We start from the raw sequence: 18649 nt of genomic DNA on the forward strand, positions 1-18649 counted from the left end.
TCTTAGCAACAACAAAAAAAGAGAAAAACAAAATACTCACACAAGCGCAGACAAGCTCGAGATTAACGGGCAATTTGTTTGAGCTTGTTTAATTTTTTTCTTGAACTATTGTTGACAAAACATTTGATATAAATGTTTTATTTTATATTATTTTACTTTGCAGCAATTTTTTGAAACATGAAGAGTCCCCAAAAGAAGAGCTAAAAGGACTACCCCTTAAATGTGAGCTATATCTTTGATTTTTTTTATTATTATTATTTTATATCATCAAAAGAAACTTTAATGTCAAATGACATTGACATGAAGCTCAAGGCAGGTTTATAAAGAGTTGATTCGTGCTGACATCTAGTGGTAAAGCTGTGCCAATAGCTGAAATAGATTAAATTTGATAAAAACTTATTTAATCAATTAGATATATAAAAAAAAAAAAAAAAGTAATCTATATTCCCCAACCAAATTACTAAAAACATAAAAAGAAAAAATTAATAAAGAAATTAAATTCCCCAAAACAACAAAACCTCTAATTGGCTAGAGGACACACTCTAGGTATTGATCAACCCTGGTAGGGCCTCCCACAGGTAAGAGTGTCTTGTGACAAATGTTCAAAACACACACAACGGACGATGGTGTCCTGACATTTCGGTTTAATATTCACAATGCTGCACCACAAATAAGAAAGAAAGTAGGAACTCAACTTTTGGAAACAATTCACAAGAATGATAAAACCAGACCAACGGCATATAAGCGAAAGGGCTCGCCGAGCGGTTCGGCGCCGAGGAGAAGGTTCTGCTGTATAAACTAATTCACAATGGTTATGTGAGCAATGCTTTTTCTATAAAATGATAGTCTCTGAAATATTACAAATGTATAAATTATATCAAAGAAAACAGTTGTTTTTTTGACTCGTCCAGGTTGGAGAGAAGCTGCTGGCTTCTGTAGCAGTTAGCATCTCCTGCTAACTGTGGATTTCTGCGCTCAGCAGGATGAAGAGAAGAAGATGAAGTTGATGATTCAGGAGCCGTCTTTCTTTGCAGCGTCCTGGTCGTTCCCTTGTCCAGACCGGAGGAGCTGCTCGCTCAGGTCTGTGATGGTTTTCCTGGTTGATGAGAGATCAGACGCTGGGTGCTGGTCTCTGGGTCCGAGGGCAGCTCTGACCCTCATGGTCAGTCAGAAGAGGAGTTGAGGCTGTGAGCAGGATACTTACGCTGGTTTAGCTGCAACCACTAACCCACCTCCTCCGTCAAAGAGAAGGAGCAAAGCTTTTTGAGAGAATCTCTCCAAATGCTTTTGATGAAGGTTGGGGGATTCGAGGGTGGCGAACCCTGGGGCCTCCACCAATCAGAAAACAGAGGGGAAAAAATGACTTGAAACCTAACTTCCAAGTTGTGGGTCGTCTTCGCACTCTTCCTGGAAGAGAGAGTTTAAGCGACACGGTTTTGATGTTTTGCATGTTGTTTATTTTATCAATATCACATCACGCATATTTTAAAATCGCTGCATTGGCTCCCCGTTCGCTTCAGGATCGATTTTAAGGTTCTTTTACTAGTTTTTAAGTGTCTTAATGGTTTTGCACCCTCTTATTTATCCGAACTACTTTTATCATATCAACCCTGAAGGCACCGGCCTTTTAATTGTCCCTCAAACGAGGACCAAGACTCACGGGGAGGCTGCGTTCGGCTCCTATGGCCCCCGTTTGTGGAACAGCCTGCCGGGGAACCTCAGGGCTGCAGTGTCTGTTGAGGTTTTTTAAAAAGGGTCAAAAACTCACCTTTTTAATCAGGCCTTTAACTGATTTTATATATGTATATGTTTTTATAGATTTATGTATTTTATCAATGTATTTATGTGTGGCGGTGCCCCCTGTGGTCGGAAGTGGTGCCGCCCCCAGTGTGGAAGGCCCAAAATGCATCCCTTTCCTCACCTTAGTCCTCGGTGCCCTGCCATGTCTCCATATCACCAGGCATGTCTTCACTTATGTGTGCGTGTGTCTGCATGCGTGCGTGTGTGTTCATCTGCTTTTTATTTATCTATTTTATCTTTGCACTGTTTTTAATTCTTGTGAAAGCACTTTATGTTAGTCTGTCATTAAATTAATGAGAGTTTGTGTTTGTGTTGATACAGTTTAAATATTGTTTAGAAAAAATGTTTTATTGTTTTTTTTCTGCTGCCTGTCATGCAGGAGAGGTTTTTTTGTCACATCTGCAGACGGCTAGTGGCTGCATGTGTTGCAAAGTGCTTGCACGTGACCTGGAATGGCGAACCTGACCCAAGGATTCCTTAGGACCTGGATTGTCCAGAAAGGACAACACCATTGCTTGATCCCTCAACTGAGGTTGATGGTGCAACATCCCTCTTGTGGTAGGACTGTGCATTTACCGTCACTCACTGAGCTGAGTGATTAAAGTATGTAGAACTGAATTGAAACAAAAAGGATATCCATATAACTGCAACATCTTTAAGATTCTTCTGGAAAGAGGTTAATGTTGTTTTTATTATTTTGATTGTTGTAAATTGTAATTTAATTGTGGTCTGTGCAAATAATCAGGAGGTAATATTTGCACAGAGAAATCTAAAAAGTGTTTTCAAAAGTGTTGCAATACAAACTTTTTTTGGGAAAACTTTATTTAGAATTTTTGTGATTAGTATACATACATATCGTCAGTGGCACACAAACAGATGCAATTTTGGAAATATAAACACATACAGTCACACATAGAAACAAAAAACAAAAAATAATAGTAAATACAAAATAGAATAAAATAAAAATAGAAACAAATAAATAAAATAGACCAAAAAGCTGCAGTGTACCCTTAACTTAGCACCGACATACATTTTATGTCTATAAAAGCAGCCATGTATAGTTGGACATCAGCCAATGAGAGCTTCTCTACAAATTCAATGAAAGTTGTGGTGGTATGATCTGATCTCCTTTGATCTCCTTTAAGCAGCCAATGAGAGCTTCTCCACAAATTCAATGAGTTGTGGTGGTTTGAGCTGCTCCTTTGATCTCCTTTAATCTCCTTTGCTCCTTTGATCTCTGAGTACTATAAATAGACTATCACTTGCATGAAAGCCACAGTCACTAGCTGCCCTCTTGACCCTCGCTGATCATCGAACTTCTGTCGTGTCTTCGCTCTTTGGTGAATCAGTTCCGGATAAAAGGCTAGCCAGCACTGAAGATGTTGATCGAACTACTTAAAACAGTCAGAAGACTTAATTCCCAGCTTCGGGAGTATCCAGAGCCCCAAAAGGTAAGAAAAGAAGAAAAAAATTAACGGGGTGACAAGGGACGATTTGGTGATTTAGCACTGATCGTGCCCCAAAGTGTCACTAAAGTAGATAAATGTCGTGAAGCCTTTTCTAAACTGTAGGAATAAAAACACACACATACACACATTGTGAATACAAGCTGGCATACATGCTGGAAAAATTGAATTTGAAGTGTGAGGAAAGATCACTTCGATCAAAATATTAAAATGTGTTCACTAAAAGTGTTTTAGTTTTATGAATAATTTCTCTTTGTGTTTCTAGCTTCTGAAGACTTTCAGAAGACTTGCAGAACTCCCCATGACTTTGGACCTTCTGGTGGTAAGAATGTTTCCAGCTGGTTGTAAATCTGCACGTCATTTTGTTTGGCTGTGCAGGAATCTCATCAGATGTTACAGATTGGAGATTTTGTTTTCATGATAAATTGATTATGACACAAGGTCCGAGAAACATGTATGAGACACGTACAAAGCCCTCGCTCATTCTACCGAGGAACAAGGCCACCAGACTGAAACACACAGAGCAGTCACACACTCAGACGTTGTTGCTTTTTGTTTGCTTGTTGTTGTCACCCTGTACAGGTTTGGATTGTTTGTATATCAAGCTGTGGTTATTCTGCTCCTCTTTACGGTTGATGACATTTCCCTGTGGTTTCTCTTTACGGCTGCTGCGTCGCATTTTGGCCATTTTTACATCAACTGGTGCTTTTTGACATTTTATTTTATTTGTTTTGGCTGGCGTTGCACATGGTTTTTTTGTTTTGATACTTTACTCTTTATTAGTAGCTTTTTTCCCATTAGCTGAAGCTCAATACTCTTTTTTTTTTAAGCCTCCACTTATTTTGTTGTAATTTTACTTTGTTCGGGTTGTTCAGTTTGTTATTAAGTTGATTGCAGCTGCTTTACATCTCTTTGAGGTTACACTTGAGTTAATTCTCCTTTCCTTTTTACCTTTTTTTTCTTCTTCTCTTGTAGGAAACGGGGATCGGAAAGACGGTCAACTCTTTTCGGAGACGTGAAGCAGTGGGAGACGTTGCGAGAAGCCTTGTGGCCAAATGGAGGAAGTTGATTCCTCAGCCTGCAGACAGGTACTTTCTGCATTCTCCATGTCTCAGCATTTAATGATGTGAGTGAGAGGGTGTCCCTATGTTTCATCTCTCAGTTTTCAGTATGATTTACAGCCCATTTCAGTGATCGATGCAGTCAGTAGTCTTTGTGATTAGCGGTGTCCATGGCAACCCAGCGTCCTCTGATGAAGACCATGACCTGCAGCTTTAAGGTCAACAAAGTGATTTTTAACTTGTTTTTTTTCTTCTCAGGTCTAACAGCCACACCAAAGAGGCCTCCTACAAGGATGCACAGTCTCGAGGCGATGGACAGAAGAGGACATCAACCTCACAGGACAGCAGGAAAGATAATGGTGAGTTTCACCTGCATTTTAACACTTTTACCCAAGTTCCCAATTAAACAAAACACTGTCATTGGTGGTAAAAAAAGAAAAAAACAAACCCAAACAACTGTATCCTGATCCCAGTTCCTAAATCTTTGTCAGTTTCCAAGTCTTTCATCAAGGCCCAGCTGCTTCCAGACAAACTTTCTTTCTGGTTTCATCAGTTTCAAATGTGTTTTTTAATCCACTTGTTAAATTTATTTTTTTAAAGTAGCAATTTCCATCTATCCATTTCTACATATTGGGATTTATATTAGCCTCAGACAAGTTCCCCTATTATATATTACCTATTATATTTGATCCGGGCTACTTTTATTGTGACCCAATGTGTGTAAAAGATAAATGTATGAATTCATATTAATTGTTTTCAACTTTGTGAGCTGCCATTCTGGACTGGTATTTAGATCAGCGCTGCTCAGAGAGACATTTCCAGGCACACATGCAGACATCCACAGGAACAATGTTGACATTCAAACATTCTGTTTCGGTGTTGACTTGTTCTCATCATTTTGTGCCTTCAGGATTCAAACGAGTGCGAGAGGAAGAGGATTTCGAGACAAGTCCAGAGAAACGCAGGAGGGTGAGACATCCAAAATCATTTTGGTTTTGAGAGAAACTTGACATTGAGTGTTCAGTTTCAAAAATACTTTGTGGCCAGTACAATCTCGGTTCTTTTTTTTAAGTGCTTTGTTCTTTGCAGGTTGTTGAAGGTCTTCAAATTGACCCTGAAATCCCCTTGCCACCCCAATTTCAGCCCAACGGCCGACCTCTGCCCTCAACCAGCGTCACGCCTCAGAGATGCAAAGGTGAGGCGCTCACCTCAGAGTACAAGACGTCTTGTTAAACCGATAGCAAACTCTGAAATTCATGGCATAAAGAACGGTGCTCAGTGTGATATTTCTTTCCTCATTCAGTTCCTGCACAAGACAAGGAAGAAAGCACCGGCTACATGGGGATGAGATGCACCACAAAGACGGCGATTTATTCAGGCAGGAAGACGTCCAACCTGCCCAGTGTGATGAGCCCCCGTGAGAAGTGGCTCCATGTGCTGCAGAACAACATCGACTGTAAGTGGAGCTGCTTCATTAATCTCTGTGGCCGGACTGTGAAAGCACTGAACAACTGAGAAGTTACTGAGCCTTCCCGCAGGTGGCGCTAGTAGCAGTCAGTTGGATCCAGAACTTTTGAAATTTCATTTAGGACCAGAATATTTTTGCAACATTTTGCTTCAGTCGCATATTTTGATTTTTGAGGTTGCTGTTATTTCAATGCTGCTTATTTGTAGTTAATCATGTTTTTCGTCACCATATTTGATCATGGGAGAGGCCACAATATGTAGCTCGTATGGGAGGTTTTTTATATTTTAGCTCAGAGCAACTGGAGCCACTCCAAAACCACCGACTTTTTATTGTTGCACATATGAAAATACTCGCGTAGTCTTCAAACCTACACTGCACCCGGTCTCCAAACTCAACTAGAGTCATGTCTGCAGGTGTGAGGAGACCTGATGTGTGCCTGTATTTCCTTATAAACCTGTCATCACCCGATGCAAAATGCTGCACCAACATTCCGGTACATGTTCTCTTTCAGCCATCGCTGAGGTTCCGTCTGACATCCTGAAGCCGGTCCTGGAGCGATGCAGCCCTGAGCAGCTGCGCCGCATCGAGCAGAAGAACCCGGTAACTTGTTTCACAATGTTTTTACACCCAAAAAAAAACATCTCTGTGGCTTTTCTACATCATTACGTCATTATTTCAAATATTTGCTCATTGGTCTGACTGAAAGGAAAGTGTACCCGGCTAGGTTGTTTACATGTTTTGACATTAGATGCAGGTAATCTGGATAAAACTAGAGTCCAAATAGAGTTAAGATACTTATTTTGCATCATTATTGCCAATAAATCTCGATAGAAACTGCTGAATGAAGCTACATTGACATGTTTTTCATGGGATTGCAGTAGAACATTTGCTACTCGTGAAAAGTACACGAGGACAAACTATGTATTAATCTGGCTCAATCACTACATGTTCAGAGTTTCCTGGAGGACTTGGACAAGCTCTGGATGAGTCACTGCAAGTGGGACTTCAGGCACGAGACTCCTCTTGATTCCGAGTCCTGGAGGGAATTGTACCGGCGGTTGCACGACGAGCGAGAGGAGCGACTGAAGAGGCTCACGTCTCGCATCACGTCTGCACACGCCAACAAGCACAAAGGCAAGCGGGTCTTTAACCGCATCGTGCTCGCCGAAATTCAAACTGCCGTCCAGTGGATTTATCTAGTTCCTGTTCAAAACATCGGGTTTGGACTCGGGATATTCAGTGTTTCAACGAGTACATTTCCTTCCACAGGAAGGCTGGTGAAGATGATTGACGTCAAGCCAGCCAACGTTTGGCTCCTTTGACTGTAAAATGCAGCGCATGTTGGTGTGTGGAGGGTTTTTAATCTCCAGGTAAACAACTACAAATTCACTTTTACAAGTGCTCAAACCTTTTTCACCAATAATATCTATAATAATAATTAAAAAAAAAAATAAATTCTTGCTTTGGTCAGATCTTGAAACGTCACCATCTGTTTTTGTGTCCTGTGTCCTTGTTTTGCAGAAATCGCTCTGATGATGGCCATTCCCATTATAAGCAGAGCAACTGGGCAACATCACCTTTGTTCAGGACATACTGTCCTGTTCTGTTTGTGGTGAAATTAAAAAAAAAAAAAAACCCAAATACTTTGTGTTGTGCTCTTTTACAAAGACAGACATGTTGTGTGGTACGTTGATAAATATATGAATTCAGCATGTAGAGATTAATAGATATGAATCTGTATCTCGATACAACCCAGATATCAAAAGGTTATTGAATCAACACTGTGATTTGGTCAGGCTGAGGATTGAGATCAACATTGATGTCAGAACATTGACAATAATGGTGAAGTTGCTCGCCATGATCAACATTGAAATATATTATCTGAAATATTTAAATCTTGAATTCAATTCGAAATTTGATGGGGAGCCAGTGCAGAGAATATAAAGTAGGAGTATAGTGAGACCGTCTGCTAGATCCTGTTAAAAGCCGCGCTGCAGCATTTTGAACCATTTGAAGTCGGTTCAAAGCAGATTTGTTAAAACAAGTAAAAAGGGAGTTACAATAATCTAAACGAGACGAGATAAAGGCATTAATTACCACTTCGAGATCAGAGTTGGATAAAATTGGCCTTAGCTTGGCGATGTTTCTCAAGTGGAAAAAACAGTTTTTGACCAAACGTCTCGAATGGCTGTCGAGGGACAGAGACTGGTCAAACCAAACGCCAAGATTTCTGATGCTCGACTGAACCGCGGAGCCCAGAGAACCAAGGTGGTTGACAATTGAAGAGATTTTCTGCTCTGGAGCAATAATCAAAGTCTCAGTCTTTTTAGGATTGAGCTGAAATTGAAATTGAAATTGAAATTGAACTGAAGTCCACGAGAGCAGCATAAAACAGGTACATGAGATCTTTGACGCACCCAAACACTTAAAATCGGGCGTTTAGAAAGTACTTTGGCTTTTACAAGAAAGATGATAAACTTGACAAGACGTAGGCTGTTTGTGAAGAATGTCATGCTGCTAAATGTGAACTTGTGTTCAGCCCAGCAGGTGGTATTGACAATATCACTATATTATTGTGATAGCAGAGGCTGCTTCTTCATGAACATGTGGACTAACTGGTCTTCCTGGGGGGGAAAAATGGGGATAAAAAAGCCACATTAATTCATGCACCAAGTTAGGTGTTAGCAGTGAAAGTTGCATTTACAGACAAATGTTTTCAAAAGTGTATTTTATTTACCGGAACATAAAATTATTTCCTCTGTTATTTACATTGAATATGACTCAGTGAGAGTGGTCGGTTTACAGCAGCTGCTTTTGCCAAATCGGTTATGAAAGACCTACCATAATTGTGAAAGATTATTATTTTTATTATTTTTATTTGGAATCTTAGTTTAGTATCTGTCTGGTCGTCAGGCTGTCAGGTTTGTCTTTATTTGAAACACCGACCTCATGGATTTACAGACAAAAACACAACTCAGGCTCTTCAGCTGGTTTCAAAGCGTGACATTTATTCACACATTGGATAAAGAGGTTAACAGCACAGTATAGTTTTATTGGTAACTTTGTGATTTACAAGCCATGCAGTGTAATGGCAGAAATTGGTGGCACAGAATAAAGGTTTCTTGTCTACTGTTTATTTATGAGGTTTTTTTATTTGAAGCTTCGGGTCAAAAGTCACACAGAGAACAGAACTGTCTCCATGAAAGTGAGCAGAACTGCGCAGACACAGGATATTTGTACCTGCCTTGAATCAGCGCAGGTGACAAAGGTCAAACAGTGAGATTAAGGAGGGGTCAGTTGGTAAAGTTCCCCTTTCGCAGCATGATTTGCAAACTTGCATCTTTATTTAATCTTGCTGACATACATGAAACAGGATTCACACCAGCACTTCTCCCAAAGCAGGAGGTGTTAGTTCTATTAGTTCCGTGAGTTTTATGCTGAGTGTATGTCTCAAAAGTTTCTACAGTTTGTCTGCATTTTGCATTTAACTTTTGCATAACAAAAGGGAACGGTTAAACAGTTTTCCAATATATGACTTTTGCCTCAACACTAGAAAAACACAGAGGTTGTCATTGCCTTAAACACATCCTCACCATACTACTAGCAGAGTACTGGACACACCGATGGATAGTTGAAGCAAAACACTGCTTAAGCAGTGTAGAAATCGCCGTTCCAGGTGATGTGAAGAGGAGTATTTCTGAGCACCTTCTTGAGCCTCTCACAAACATCTTTTTGGACCCTCTTCCTTATCTCGTCTGTGCCAATGGGGGACGGTATCATCAGATCTCTTTTCACCTCGCTCTCGCGTCTCAGCAGGTTGCTCACGCTCTCGGCTTCAGCACAGTTGCCGTAGGGCCACTCCCTGCTCTCCTCTGTGGGCAGGCCGAACATGTTGGCACACGATCGGCAGGGATCCTTCTTTTTACCGGTGTCAAGGTCAAACGTCTCGCATCTGACATACTGGGGGAGCTTGATGGCCCCGTCAAACATCGGGGTGTCTTTCATCTTCCACTTGTTTGACAGGAAGGTCATGACCGCACCGGATACATAATCATCCCAGGGGCCGCAGCAGGATGCAGCGATCATGATAGCGCGGGGATTGTAGCCAGTGGTGGACATGGAGACGCCGTAGTGTCTCCTCGAACTCGGATCCTTGGAGTTCTGGGAGACGCAGATGCTTGACGACACGGGGAAAGTTGCATCCAGGCTGTTGACGATGTCTTGCAGGCTCGTCTTCACTCTGGCCTCGTTTTCTGGTTTTTCCTTCAAAATGACCTGCAACAATATCAGGATTTCCACAATGGCTCACACCTTAACTGAGAAGTTTTGAACATTTTTGCCTTTTATCCTCAAATCTGGGTGTGTGAGGGAAAATAGATAGTTGAATCTAAAAACAAACTGAAGGGCAAATAAAAAAAGGTTTTTTGCAGGACTAATGTACAACTTGTAGCCTGTCAGTGGACTTTAGTTCCCTTCTGGCCGCTGCGGCTCAGTAGGTAAAGTTGGTTCACTCCCTCTCTCCCCCTTTATTGAGGCGTGTGTGAGCACTTTCATCATAGTTTAATAGCACGGTTATCTCCAGATTGTGCCAACAGGAGAATGTTCAAGTGGTCAAATACGCTATAAACCGAAATTCCTTTTTTGCACTGAACACAACACGACTCACCAACTGTGGGATTGGGAGATCACACACTCTTACCAACCGACTCCGACCTGCTCCGTACGTTTAAGAGGCGGCAAAGTGAGGAATCCCTTCAGATTGTTGTTTCCAGTGCGGCAGATATACGCAAGCCTTACCATGTCCAGCACACTGGAGAATGGAGTCCTCTTGGGGAGCTGGGACAGATGTTTCACGGGCCTGGGATATTTCTCCAGCAAGCCCTGTAACATCTGGTTATCAGGGATAATTTCTGCTGGAGAAAACGGGACGTTGCAGATTTTCGCCAGGAAGAAGATGCTGTGCAGCATCTGCGGAATGAAGGAACGCAAACATGCAAAGTATTGTCACGGGTTTTAAAAACAGCCACCGGCCAACAATGCAGTGAAACTGCTTCCTCAAGTACCTCGTCCATCAAGAGTTTTGTTTCATTTGTCTCACACCACAGCAGCATCTTGTAAATGAGCTTGTAAGCGTTCACGCGGTAGGCGTGCTGCTGTTCCAGAAACTCTTCCCATCTAATAAGAAAAAAAAAAGGAAAAACCCAAGTTGAACAGTAAATGATTGCACTGCGATTCAACAGCCAGAACTTCAGAGACGCTCAGTGACTCACCTGGCTTTATTTTGGTCGGCCTGTTAAAAAGTCAGGAAAACAGAAAGCCGCAGAGTTAAAACGTTTCCCTCATCATAGTTTAAAAGTTATTCCAATCACAAAATGTTCAAGGCGCGGTAAGATACAAGTTGCAGTACTCACCATGGCTGTGCTGTAAGAATGAAACAGAAAGTATTCTGTGAGTCGGAGTTATTTATAAGCCCCCTCCCACTGGAGGTTTTTTTCTCCCCCATGTGATTTACTGGAAGCGCTCGGTCGGTCCAGCCACTGTGATCCGACATCAGGCTCACAACAGAAGAGATTTCAGAGTAGAAATGAGCATTAATGAGCATTAGTGGAGTTTCAGAATAGAACCTCATGGTTCAATTATATGTAAACAGAATAAGAGTCTCAGGGTTGTGTTGCATTCACTTCTCATGAGAAGCTTGTTCATAAAGAAATCAGTGTCCTCTTTGAAATGTTACCATTTATAGTTTGGCCGGATTATGGGCCCGGCCTGACGCTTCACACCCCTGCTTTGTGTCCACATTACACCACCCAGACCTCTGGGGTCGTCTTGCTTTGTGTTCCCAGGAGTCCGATCTTATCACTGATAACTCACTGGATGAAGAATGTTCCGTTTCAGTTTCTGCCTTTCCGTGAATACAGGCGAGCAAAAACATGCATTTGGTGACTAACAATGTGCCTGTTATTATGTGTGTGTGTGTTGTGACAAGCTGTGGAGGAAATACTTAAGACAACACAAGTCTAATTTATATACACTTTATTTGGTCAGTGATTGTGTACGTGGAAATGAGCTGGACAGGAAGTAGTTGTCCTCGTCCTGAAATTCTCAGGCTGTTCAGTGATCATGCTGCATCGACTCTCCTGCCTCGAGAATATAAACACAAGGACAATTCAGCAACAAACTTGTTCATCTAAAAGCAGTAGTAGTAGTATTGCGCGTCCAGCTGTGTGTCGGCATCGGCGTGAGGAAGAAGATGAAGACAGTTTCTGCTGCGTGCGTCAATAAAGCAGTCAATAAACATGGGTCAACAATATCCAGTCACACACACACACCCCTTATGAGTGTGCTGGTGACTTAAGACTTTGCATGAATGCGGCCTTGTTTTGTTGGACCATCCGTTTAAAGTCGTCATCCAAACGCTGTCCCACAGGTCCCGCCTTCACGCGTCTCCAGTCTGCCTCCGTCTGGACACAATAAAGAGAGAAAGGCTCGTGTGAGTCACCCCGGCATCGCGAGTTCTGCCCGGTCACGGTACCGCTGCGATTTCTCACCATGTCTTTGAACGCCTCGCCATTGTAGTAGCTCTCCGATGCAGGATAGTCGATCTTCTTGTCGCGCAGGACCTGGTTGAGATCTGGCGCCACCACGTGCAGCTGGTCTCCGTCGTAGCCGTACAGCTTTTTGTCCTCGCACGTCATCAGCACCAACTGGTGGCGGGGGCAAGAGATGCCCTTCACCACGCCCACGACCCTCATGTGCACGATGTCACGGAGGTAGAACTTCCCCCAGCCGTTGGCCTCCTCTGGTGCCTCCGTGTCGTAGACGGTGTCCTCCAGCCCGCAGATCGTCAATGTGGCGCCGGCCGGTTTCCTCAAGGGGAACTCCTCGAATTTGTGATTTAATACGAAGCTGGAAACCAACTGCAGATAATCCTGACCTGGCGACCCCGATGAGAAAACGACAAATGAATCGAAAACAACGCCAAGAAAGCTGAACAGTCAAAACGCATACAGTTTGTGGGCTTCACCTATGACTCTGTCGCAGGGTTCCAAATCCTTCATGGCACTGAAAAGACAAGGGCACTTTAAAATGATCCATCAATACCCTCATGGGGATTATGACCACCAAACACAATGCTGCATTTATTCAAAGGGTCTCTATACATTTTTGCCTCTAACAAAACAAAAGAAACAGAAAATTGTTATACTTTACCTCATAAATGTTGGCGTTGCCATCTTGTCTCTATGTCAGCTCCTGAAAAGAAACGCATACAGTATTAACATCTTTATTACACTTCATGTTCTAATTTATGTTTTAAACATGTGTGTTTCGATCAATGGTTTTAAGTCCCAGGGATTTTTTTCCGTGTATAAAATATAAGTTGATTTTCCCATTATTTAAACACAGATAGTGACACGTTTCATAACTGTTACACTCACTACACATTATCAAAAAAAGTTCGAGCCTCGTTAGCTTAGATTTCTTTAGTTTTGTCTTTTTTTAATCATTGTAGCTTCTAAGTAATTCAATCCAGATGATATCCACTTTGTCATATGAGACCTGTACACCCTGTATGAACATGATCAACTGAACTCACCCACAACATAATGACTTGTAAAGCAAAATTCTGTCCACCTAATTAAAACAATTTAAAACATATTGAGATTACAATTATTTTTTATTAGTAGTAGTAGTAGTATTACGTTCTATAGTGAATTTAAAGAACATATTAAAACACGAGAGGAGCCAGCTGAGGTGGCTCGGGCATCTATTTCGGATGCCCCCCGGACGCCTCCCTAGGGAGGTGTTCCGGGCATGTCCCTCCGGTAGGAGGCCTCGGGGCAGACCCAGGACACGCTGGAGGGACTATGTCTCTCGGCTGGCCTGGGAACGCCTTGGGGTGCCACCGGAGGAGCTGGAGGAAGTGTCTGGGGCGAGGGAAGTCTGGGCAACTCTGCTCAGACTGCTGCCTCCGCGACCCGGCCCCGGATAAAGCGGTAGCCAATGGATGGATGGATGGATATTAAAACACTAAATAACATAAATTCTCAAAAGCAATCAAAGTGCCGAGATGTTTAAATAACTATTCCAGAAAGAATAATGAGAGTCTTTGCTTCCCTGGTCCCGAAAATAAAACTCTAATTTGCATTTGTAATAGGCAAAAACTGTATAATTACCTGTCATAGAGTTTAAGATTACATGAACGTGTCATTTGTGATCACTGTTAAAGTTGTTTGTTTTTGTTGTGTTTGCAGTGTTTGGATTTTTCCCTATTTGTTATATAATAAATAAAATAAATAAATAAACAACAAAAGCTTTGTTCGGCTGTGGCATTCACATACGCTGCATATTCTTGCAGAAATGCAAACACCGAGTGTTTGAATAGCGCCGCATGCAGGTTCGCGTTATATATTTATACACAAGTAAACTCGTGTTATTCATGACAACGTAACTTGTGAAAGCGAAACCAAAAGAAACACGGCGGCACTGCACAACAATGGCGATAATATGAGCGATATGTGGCCAGAGCTGTTCATCAAACCGACATCAGTTCCCACGGAGCAGATTAGAAATGCTTATAGGGAATAAATCAAGCTGGAAGTATTTACTCACCACCACCACGTCTGCTTGCCACCACCGGACTGACGTCGACGTCACACCAGACAATTTTATAGAAGTGTGGCCACGCCCCCTTGTTGCTGCATTCATGTACACGAGAAAAAGTAGTAATTTATCCACTCAATCGCGTGTCGGTTTGAGGAGCGACAATAAAGCTCCAGAAAAGACGCTCGTTTTAAACGGAACCACGGGCGAAATTAAAGAGCTATAAGGGAGGAACACAGGCAGTAAAAACAGAAGGACGGGTTTAATATGAAGGGGGGGAAAAGAAAGGAGAGAAAAAATTCCAAACGCCTTTACACAGAGACAGTATTTCTTCATCAATAATCAATTCCCATGACAACATGAAATAGTATTGGTCTCAGAGAGTCTCAAACAATATTTTAATTGATTCTTAAATTTCAGCAATAAAACTCCCAGCAACAATACAATGTGATTCAGACCCTGCTATCTTCTCTGTAAAAGTGGAAATCTGTATGTTCTTGTTAATATCTGTTTCTAATTGATTTTTCTGTACAATCATATACATTACACACACACACACACAGACACACATCACGCACACACACACACACACACACACACACACATAATTACAAGTAATTAAAGTTATTTTTGCAAAAACATATTTAGCCAAAATAAACAATCTACATTTAAGTGTACATACATACATACATACATACATACATACATACATACATACATACATACATACATACATACATACATACATACATACATGCATACATACATACATCTTCTATATTATATCATTAATATGCCTGAAAGAGGTAGGAAGAAGTAAAAAGGAAAACATATCTCATTCTACCCCTTATAGAATATTCAATAGTCATAATTTATAATTATCTTTATGTCTTAAAGATATAGAGTAGTATATGTGTTCATATCTACAGTAACAATATCATCTAATTTTGGTTCACTGTATTTTGTAGTTTATATAATTGTTAGAGAATCCATCAAACTCCGAGCCAAACTCTAAATCTACATTTTTGTCATGGACCGATTCTGGGAAATAATAACATGATTATTAAGGCCAATTTCTTTTTCCATTTTTAATTTCTTTTTTTATTTTAAAGAATATAATGATATTATTAGGGTCTGAGCACCTAGAGCATAGGAATTCGCTGGAAAATTCGAGTTCAGCTCCAGCCTGAGACTTCAGGTTGGACGAAGCAGTGCAGAAGATGATTGTTTCTAATCTATTTGATCCCCGAGACACATATTTAAATGTGAAAACTTGAGGTTAAAATCACATGGCTTTCCTGCCAACATGTCACAGGTTCAAAACCTGCCTTACAGTGACACCTACTGGACAAACAATGCATCACAACCAAATGCCAAACAAACGAGGCCCACGTTTGACTGCTTTTCAAATGTTTAATGATGCAGAATGAGAAACCTTTCAGGAAACGACTGCTCCTTTGTAGGCGAGATAATAGCTCCAGTTTACATGCCATTTTATCAAATTGTTGAACCAGGTCCACTGAACACGGTGATTCAAGCAGTGACGGAACATCTGAGGAGGATATTTCCTGATTAATGTTGATGAGCATAAAATTCTACCTCGACCATCCAACATGATCCAAAGTCCACAAGTAAGGAAATATTTTAGTTTTTAATAAATGTAAATCAGGGTGACAGGATTGTCACTAAACACACCTGGATTTTTCATTTCCCTACAGAATTACTAATGTGCCAACAGTGACGTGCGTCTGAGTTCGGTGTTTACAAACTGGACATTTCAGACACACACACACACACACACACACACACACACACACACACACACACACACACACACACACACACACACACACACACACACACACACACACACACACACACACACACACACACACCGTTCATATAAACAATATATTGTTGTCTTTCAAGTATTTATTTGCATGTGTGGAAAATATAACAAAATAAATGTATTTGAAAATAAAACTGCAAATTGCAAGTTTAGTGAATATTTGTTTTTATTGATATTTAGAGATAAAGTTGCTTTGTCAAGCATCACGATACATTTTAATGAAGCGTCAATGGTCTAAGCAGTGTAATCCTTGAAGTTGCTAAACCAGAGTACGCGGATAAAAACATTTAGTGGCTCCGTCCCCAAGACAACTGACATGTTTTGCTCTGATCATATGTGAATGTAACCCTTCTTGACTTAGCATAATCAAACCCTCCTTCAGACTGAAGACACAATGACTGTCACACAAACTATTCAAGGCATGAAAAAGAAAGAAACAATCACCCCTTCAGAGAAGACATTAAGGACAAATGATAACAGAACAAAACATCACTCAAAAGATTATTAGTAGTAACTCCCTCCACACAGATAAACTCACACAGGTTTGAAAGCAGGATGTCGACAAAGCTCACGATCCGAGAAGAAACTCGGTCCCAGAAGTTACAATTCATTGGGATATCAATTGATTTCAATATCATTTTTGTACATGGGCTGAATACATTGTGGGAGATAAAACTCACCGTCCCATTGGTATCTACTCATTCTCAACAATTGATGAAGTTCTTCACGAACTTCCCTTTCAGCCTCCTGTCTGCCTTCAATGGTCGCCTCAGCTTTGAAACGTACCTGCTCTGTGGCTTCTGCCTCATTTTCAAGCAGTTTGCTGACACACTCAACTTCAGCACAGTTTCCATACGGCCATTCCTTTCTTTCATTTGTGTCAAAACCAAACAAATTCCCACAAGATCTGCAGGGGAATTTGGCTTCATGATCACTGATGTTGTATGTTTCACACCTGACATTTTCAGGAAGCCTAATGGTCCCGTTGAAAACTGGCCTTGGAGACCCTCTTAGGTTATAGGACAACACTGCCCCAGCCACGTGTTCATGCCAGGTCTGTAAGCAGGACACAGCAACCATAATTCTCCCTGCCACCTTACCGAAGGTGGACAAGGAGACTCCGTAGTACCGGTTTGAGTCTGGAGCGACGATTCGAGAGACACACAAGGTGGTGGACAACAGCTTCTTTGATGGAGCACCATCGAGCCCTTCAATGAACTCAACGAACTGCTGCAGCTGGTTCCTTATTTCACCCTCATTCTCTTGTCCAAACTGGTGCACAATCTGTAAATAACCAACAAAAAGTAAATAACCAACAACCATATGTATATATACATATATATATATATATATATATATATATATATATATATATATATATATATATATATATATATATATATATATATTCTCTCACCATGTCCAGCACACATGAAAATGGGGCTCTCCGGGGTAGTTGAGAAGAATACAGCCGAAAAGCTTCAGGGTAGGAGGCCTTCAAACATTCACACATATCCCCATCATCCACAATGCTCTCAGGACTGAACTGAGGGTTGTAGAGCCTTCCCAAAAAGAAGATGCTGTGGAGAATCTGAACATACAAATGTTGAAGTCACATGAGACTCTTCATATACGAGACACTCTATCACACTATTGTGCTTTATTAGGGCCTCAACATCAGACTGACCTCGTCCACTAATGGAGTGGTGTCTTCTTCAGTGTCTTCACTCCAAAATACCATTACTTCAATAAGTCTAAATGCGTTCCTTCTGAATCCAACATCACGATATGCGAGATACTCTCCACTAAACAAACAAACAAACAAACAAACAAACAAACAAACAAACAAACAAACAAACAAACAAACAACAGCAAGATGTAACTTATTTTCAGAATGCAATGGTAAACTTTTGTATATTAGGAAGTCACTTGACTTACCGTCTACTGTCTCCGGGAGCCTGATGTAATTCAGAAATAAGAAAGAAAATAAGCTTTATCACATACAGACATGTATATATATGTCTCTCTCATATATATATATATATATATATATATATATATATATATTTATATATATATATAAACCACTGAAAAGAAGAAGGGACTCACCATCGTAACGAGTTCAAAGGAAATGAAACTAAGAAAGAAGGTCCCTCCTTTTCACTAAAAGCTCTTCCTTGTTGGATAACATGCGTCATACTCAGAGCAGTGCAGCTCAGCGCTGTTGAACATGTGAAGACATTGAGGCAAACAGTGGTAGTTTCTGGGTGTGGCTTAATGAAAAAACTAGTATTGTTCCAAAGCAGTTATGCCCGATAGAAACTGTATCAAACTGCTGCTTTCAGAAGCAACATTTCCAGCTCAGTCATCACTATAACAAAATGTGGATCATTATGATCATGCT

General features: G+C 41.0%; 3 protein-coding genes across 4 annotated transcripts; all 3 read right to left on the reverse strand.

Moving 5' to 3' along the window:
- Positions 1–8840: 8840 nt before the first annotated feature.
- Positions 8841–11282, reverse strand: LOC308144571 (uncharacterized protein). The gene is made up of 5 exons (XM_080515714.1): positions 11207–11282; positions 11066–11085; positions 10859–10970; positions 10593–10763; positions 8841–10070 (listed from the first exon to the last, which is right to left on the reverse strand). The coding sequence occupies exons 1-5, from the start codon at positions 11207–11209 to the stop codon at positions 9444–9446; spliced, it is 933 nt and encodes a 310-aa protein (XP_080371840.1). The 5' UTR covers positions 11210–11282; the 3' UTR covers positions 8841–9443.
- Positions 11283–11832: 550 nt separating this feature from the next.
- LOC308145021 (uncharacterized protein) lies at positions 11833–14429 on the reverse strand. Its single transcript, XM_080516342.1, has 5 exons — positions 14406–14429; positions 13005–13046; positions 12820–12857; positions 12344–12729; positions 11833–12256 (listed from the first exon to the last, which is right to left on the reverse strand). Exons 2-5 carry the CDS (start codon positions 13025–13027, stop codon positions 12128–12130), a joined length of 576 nt encoding a protein of 191 aa, XP_080372468.1. The 5' UTR covers positions 13028–13046; positions 14406–14429; the 3' UTR covers positions 11833–12127.
- Positions 14430–16393: 1964 nt separating this feature from the next.
- On the reverse strand, positions 16394–18415 carry LOC308144569 (uncharacterized protein). 2 transcript variants are annotated; one of them, XM_080515711.1, is made up of 5 exons: positions 18355–18415; positions 18184–18203; positions 17933–18050; positions 17663–17836; positions 16394–17529 (listed from the first exon to the last, which is right to left on the reverse strand). In XM_080515711.1, exons 1-5 carry the CDS (start codon positions 18355–18357, stop codon positions 16864–16866), a joined length of 981 nt encoding a protein of 326 aa, XP_080371837.1. In that variant the 5' UTR covers positions 18358–18415; the 3' UTR covers positions 16394–16863. The 2 variants fall into 2 exon arrangements, with proteins under 2 accessions (XP_080371837.1, XP_080371838.1); XM_080515712.1 differs by having other exon boundaries at positions 17984–18050; positions 18355–18359.
- Positions 18416–18649: the final 234 nt, after the last annotated feature.

This window comes from Blennius ocellaris (genome assembly GCF_963422515.1).
Source record: "Blennius ocellaris genome assembly, chromosome: 20".
Lineage (NCBI taxonomy): Eukaryota > Metazoa > Chordata > Actinopteri > Blenniiformes > Blenniidae > Blennius > Blennius ocellaris.

Bases quoted from the DNA above. Each gene is read 5' to 3' on its own strand.
- LOC308144571 (XM_080515714.1), bottom strand. The intron at 10,764-10,858 runs GTACTTGAGGAA...TTCATTCCGCAG, and splicing joins CAAAACTCTTGATGGACGAG to ATGCTGCACAGCATCTTCTT. The intron at 10,071-10,592 runs GTAAGGCTTGCG...ATATTGTTGCAG, and splicing joins TCTCCAGTGTGCTGGACATG to GTCATTTTGAAGGAAAAACC.
- LOC308145021 (XM_080516342.1), bottom strand. From the start codon at position 13,027: ATGGCAACGCCAACATTTATGAG. The intron at 12,858-13,004 runs GTAAAGTATAAC...TTGTCTTTTCAG, and splicing joins GCAACGCCAACATTTATGAG to TGCCATGAAGGATTTGGAAC. The intron at 12,257-12,343 runs GTGAGAAATCGC...TATTGTGTCCAG, and splicing joins GCGAGGCGTTCAAAGACATG to ACGGAGGCAGACTGGAGACG.
- LOC308144569 (XM_080515711.1), bottom strand. The intron at 17,837-17,932 runs GTCAGTCTGATG...TTGTATGTTCAG, and splicing joins CCACTCCATTAGTGGACGAG to ATTCTCCACAGCATCTTCTT. The intron at 17,530-17,662 runs GTGAGAGAATAT...GGTTATTTACAG, and splicing joins TTTCATGTGTGCTGGACATG to ATTGTGCACCAGTTTGGACA.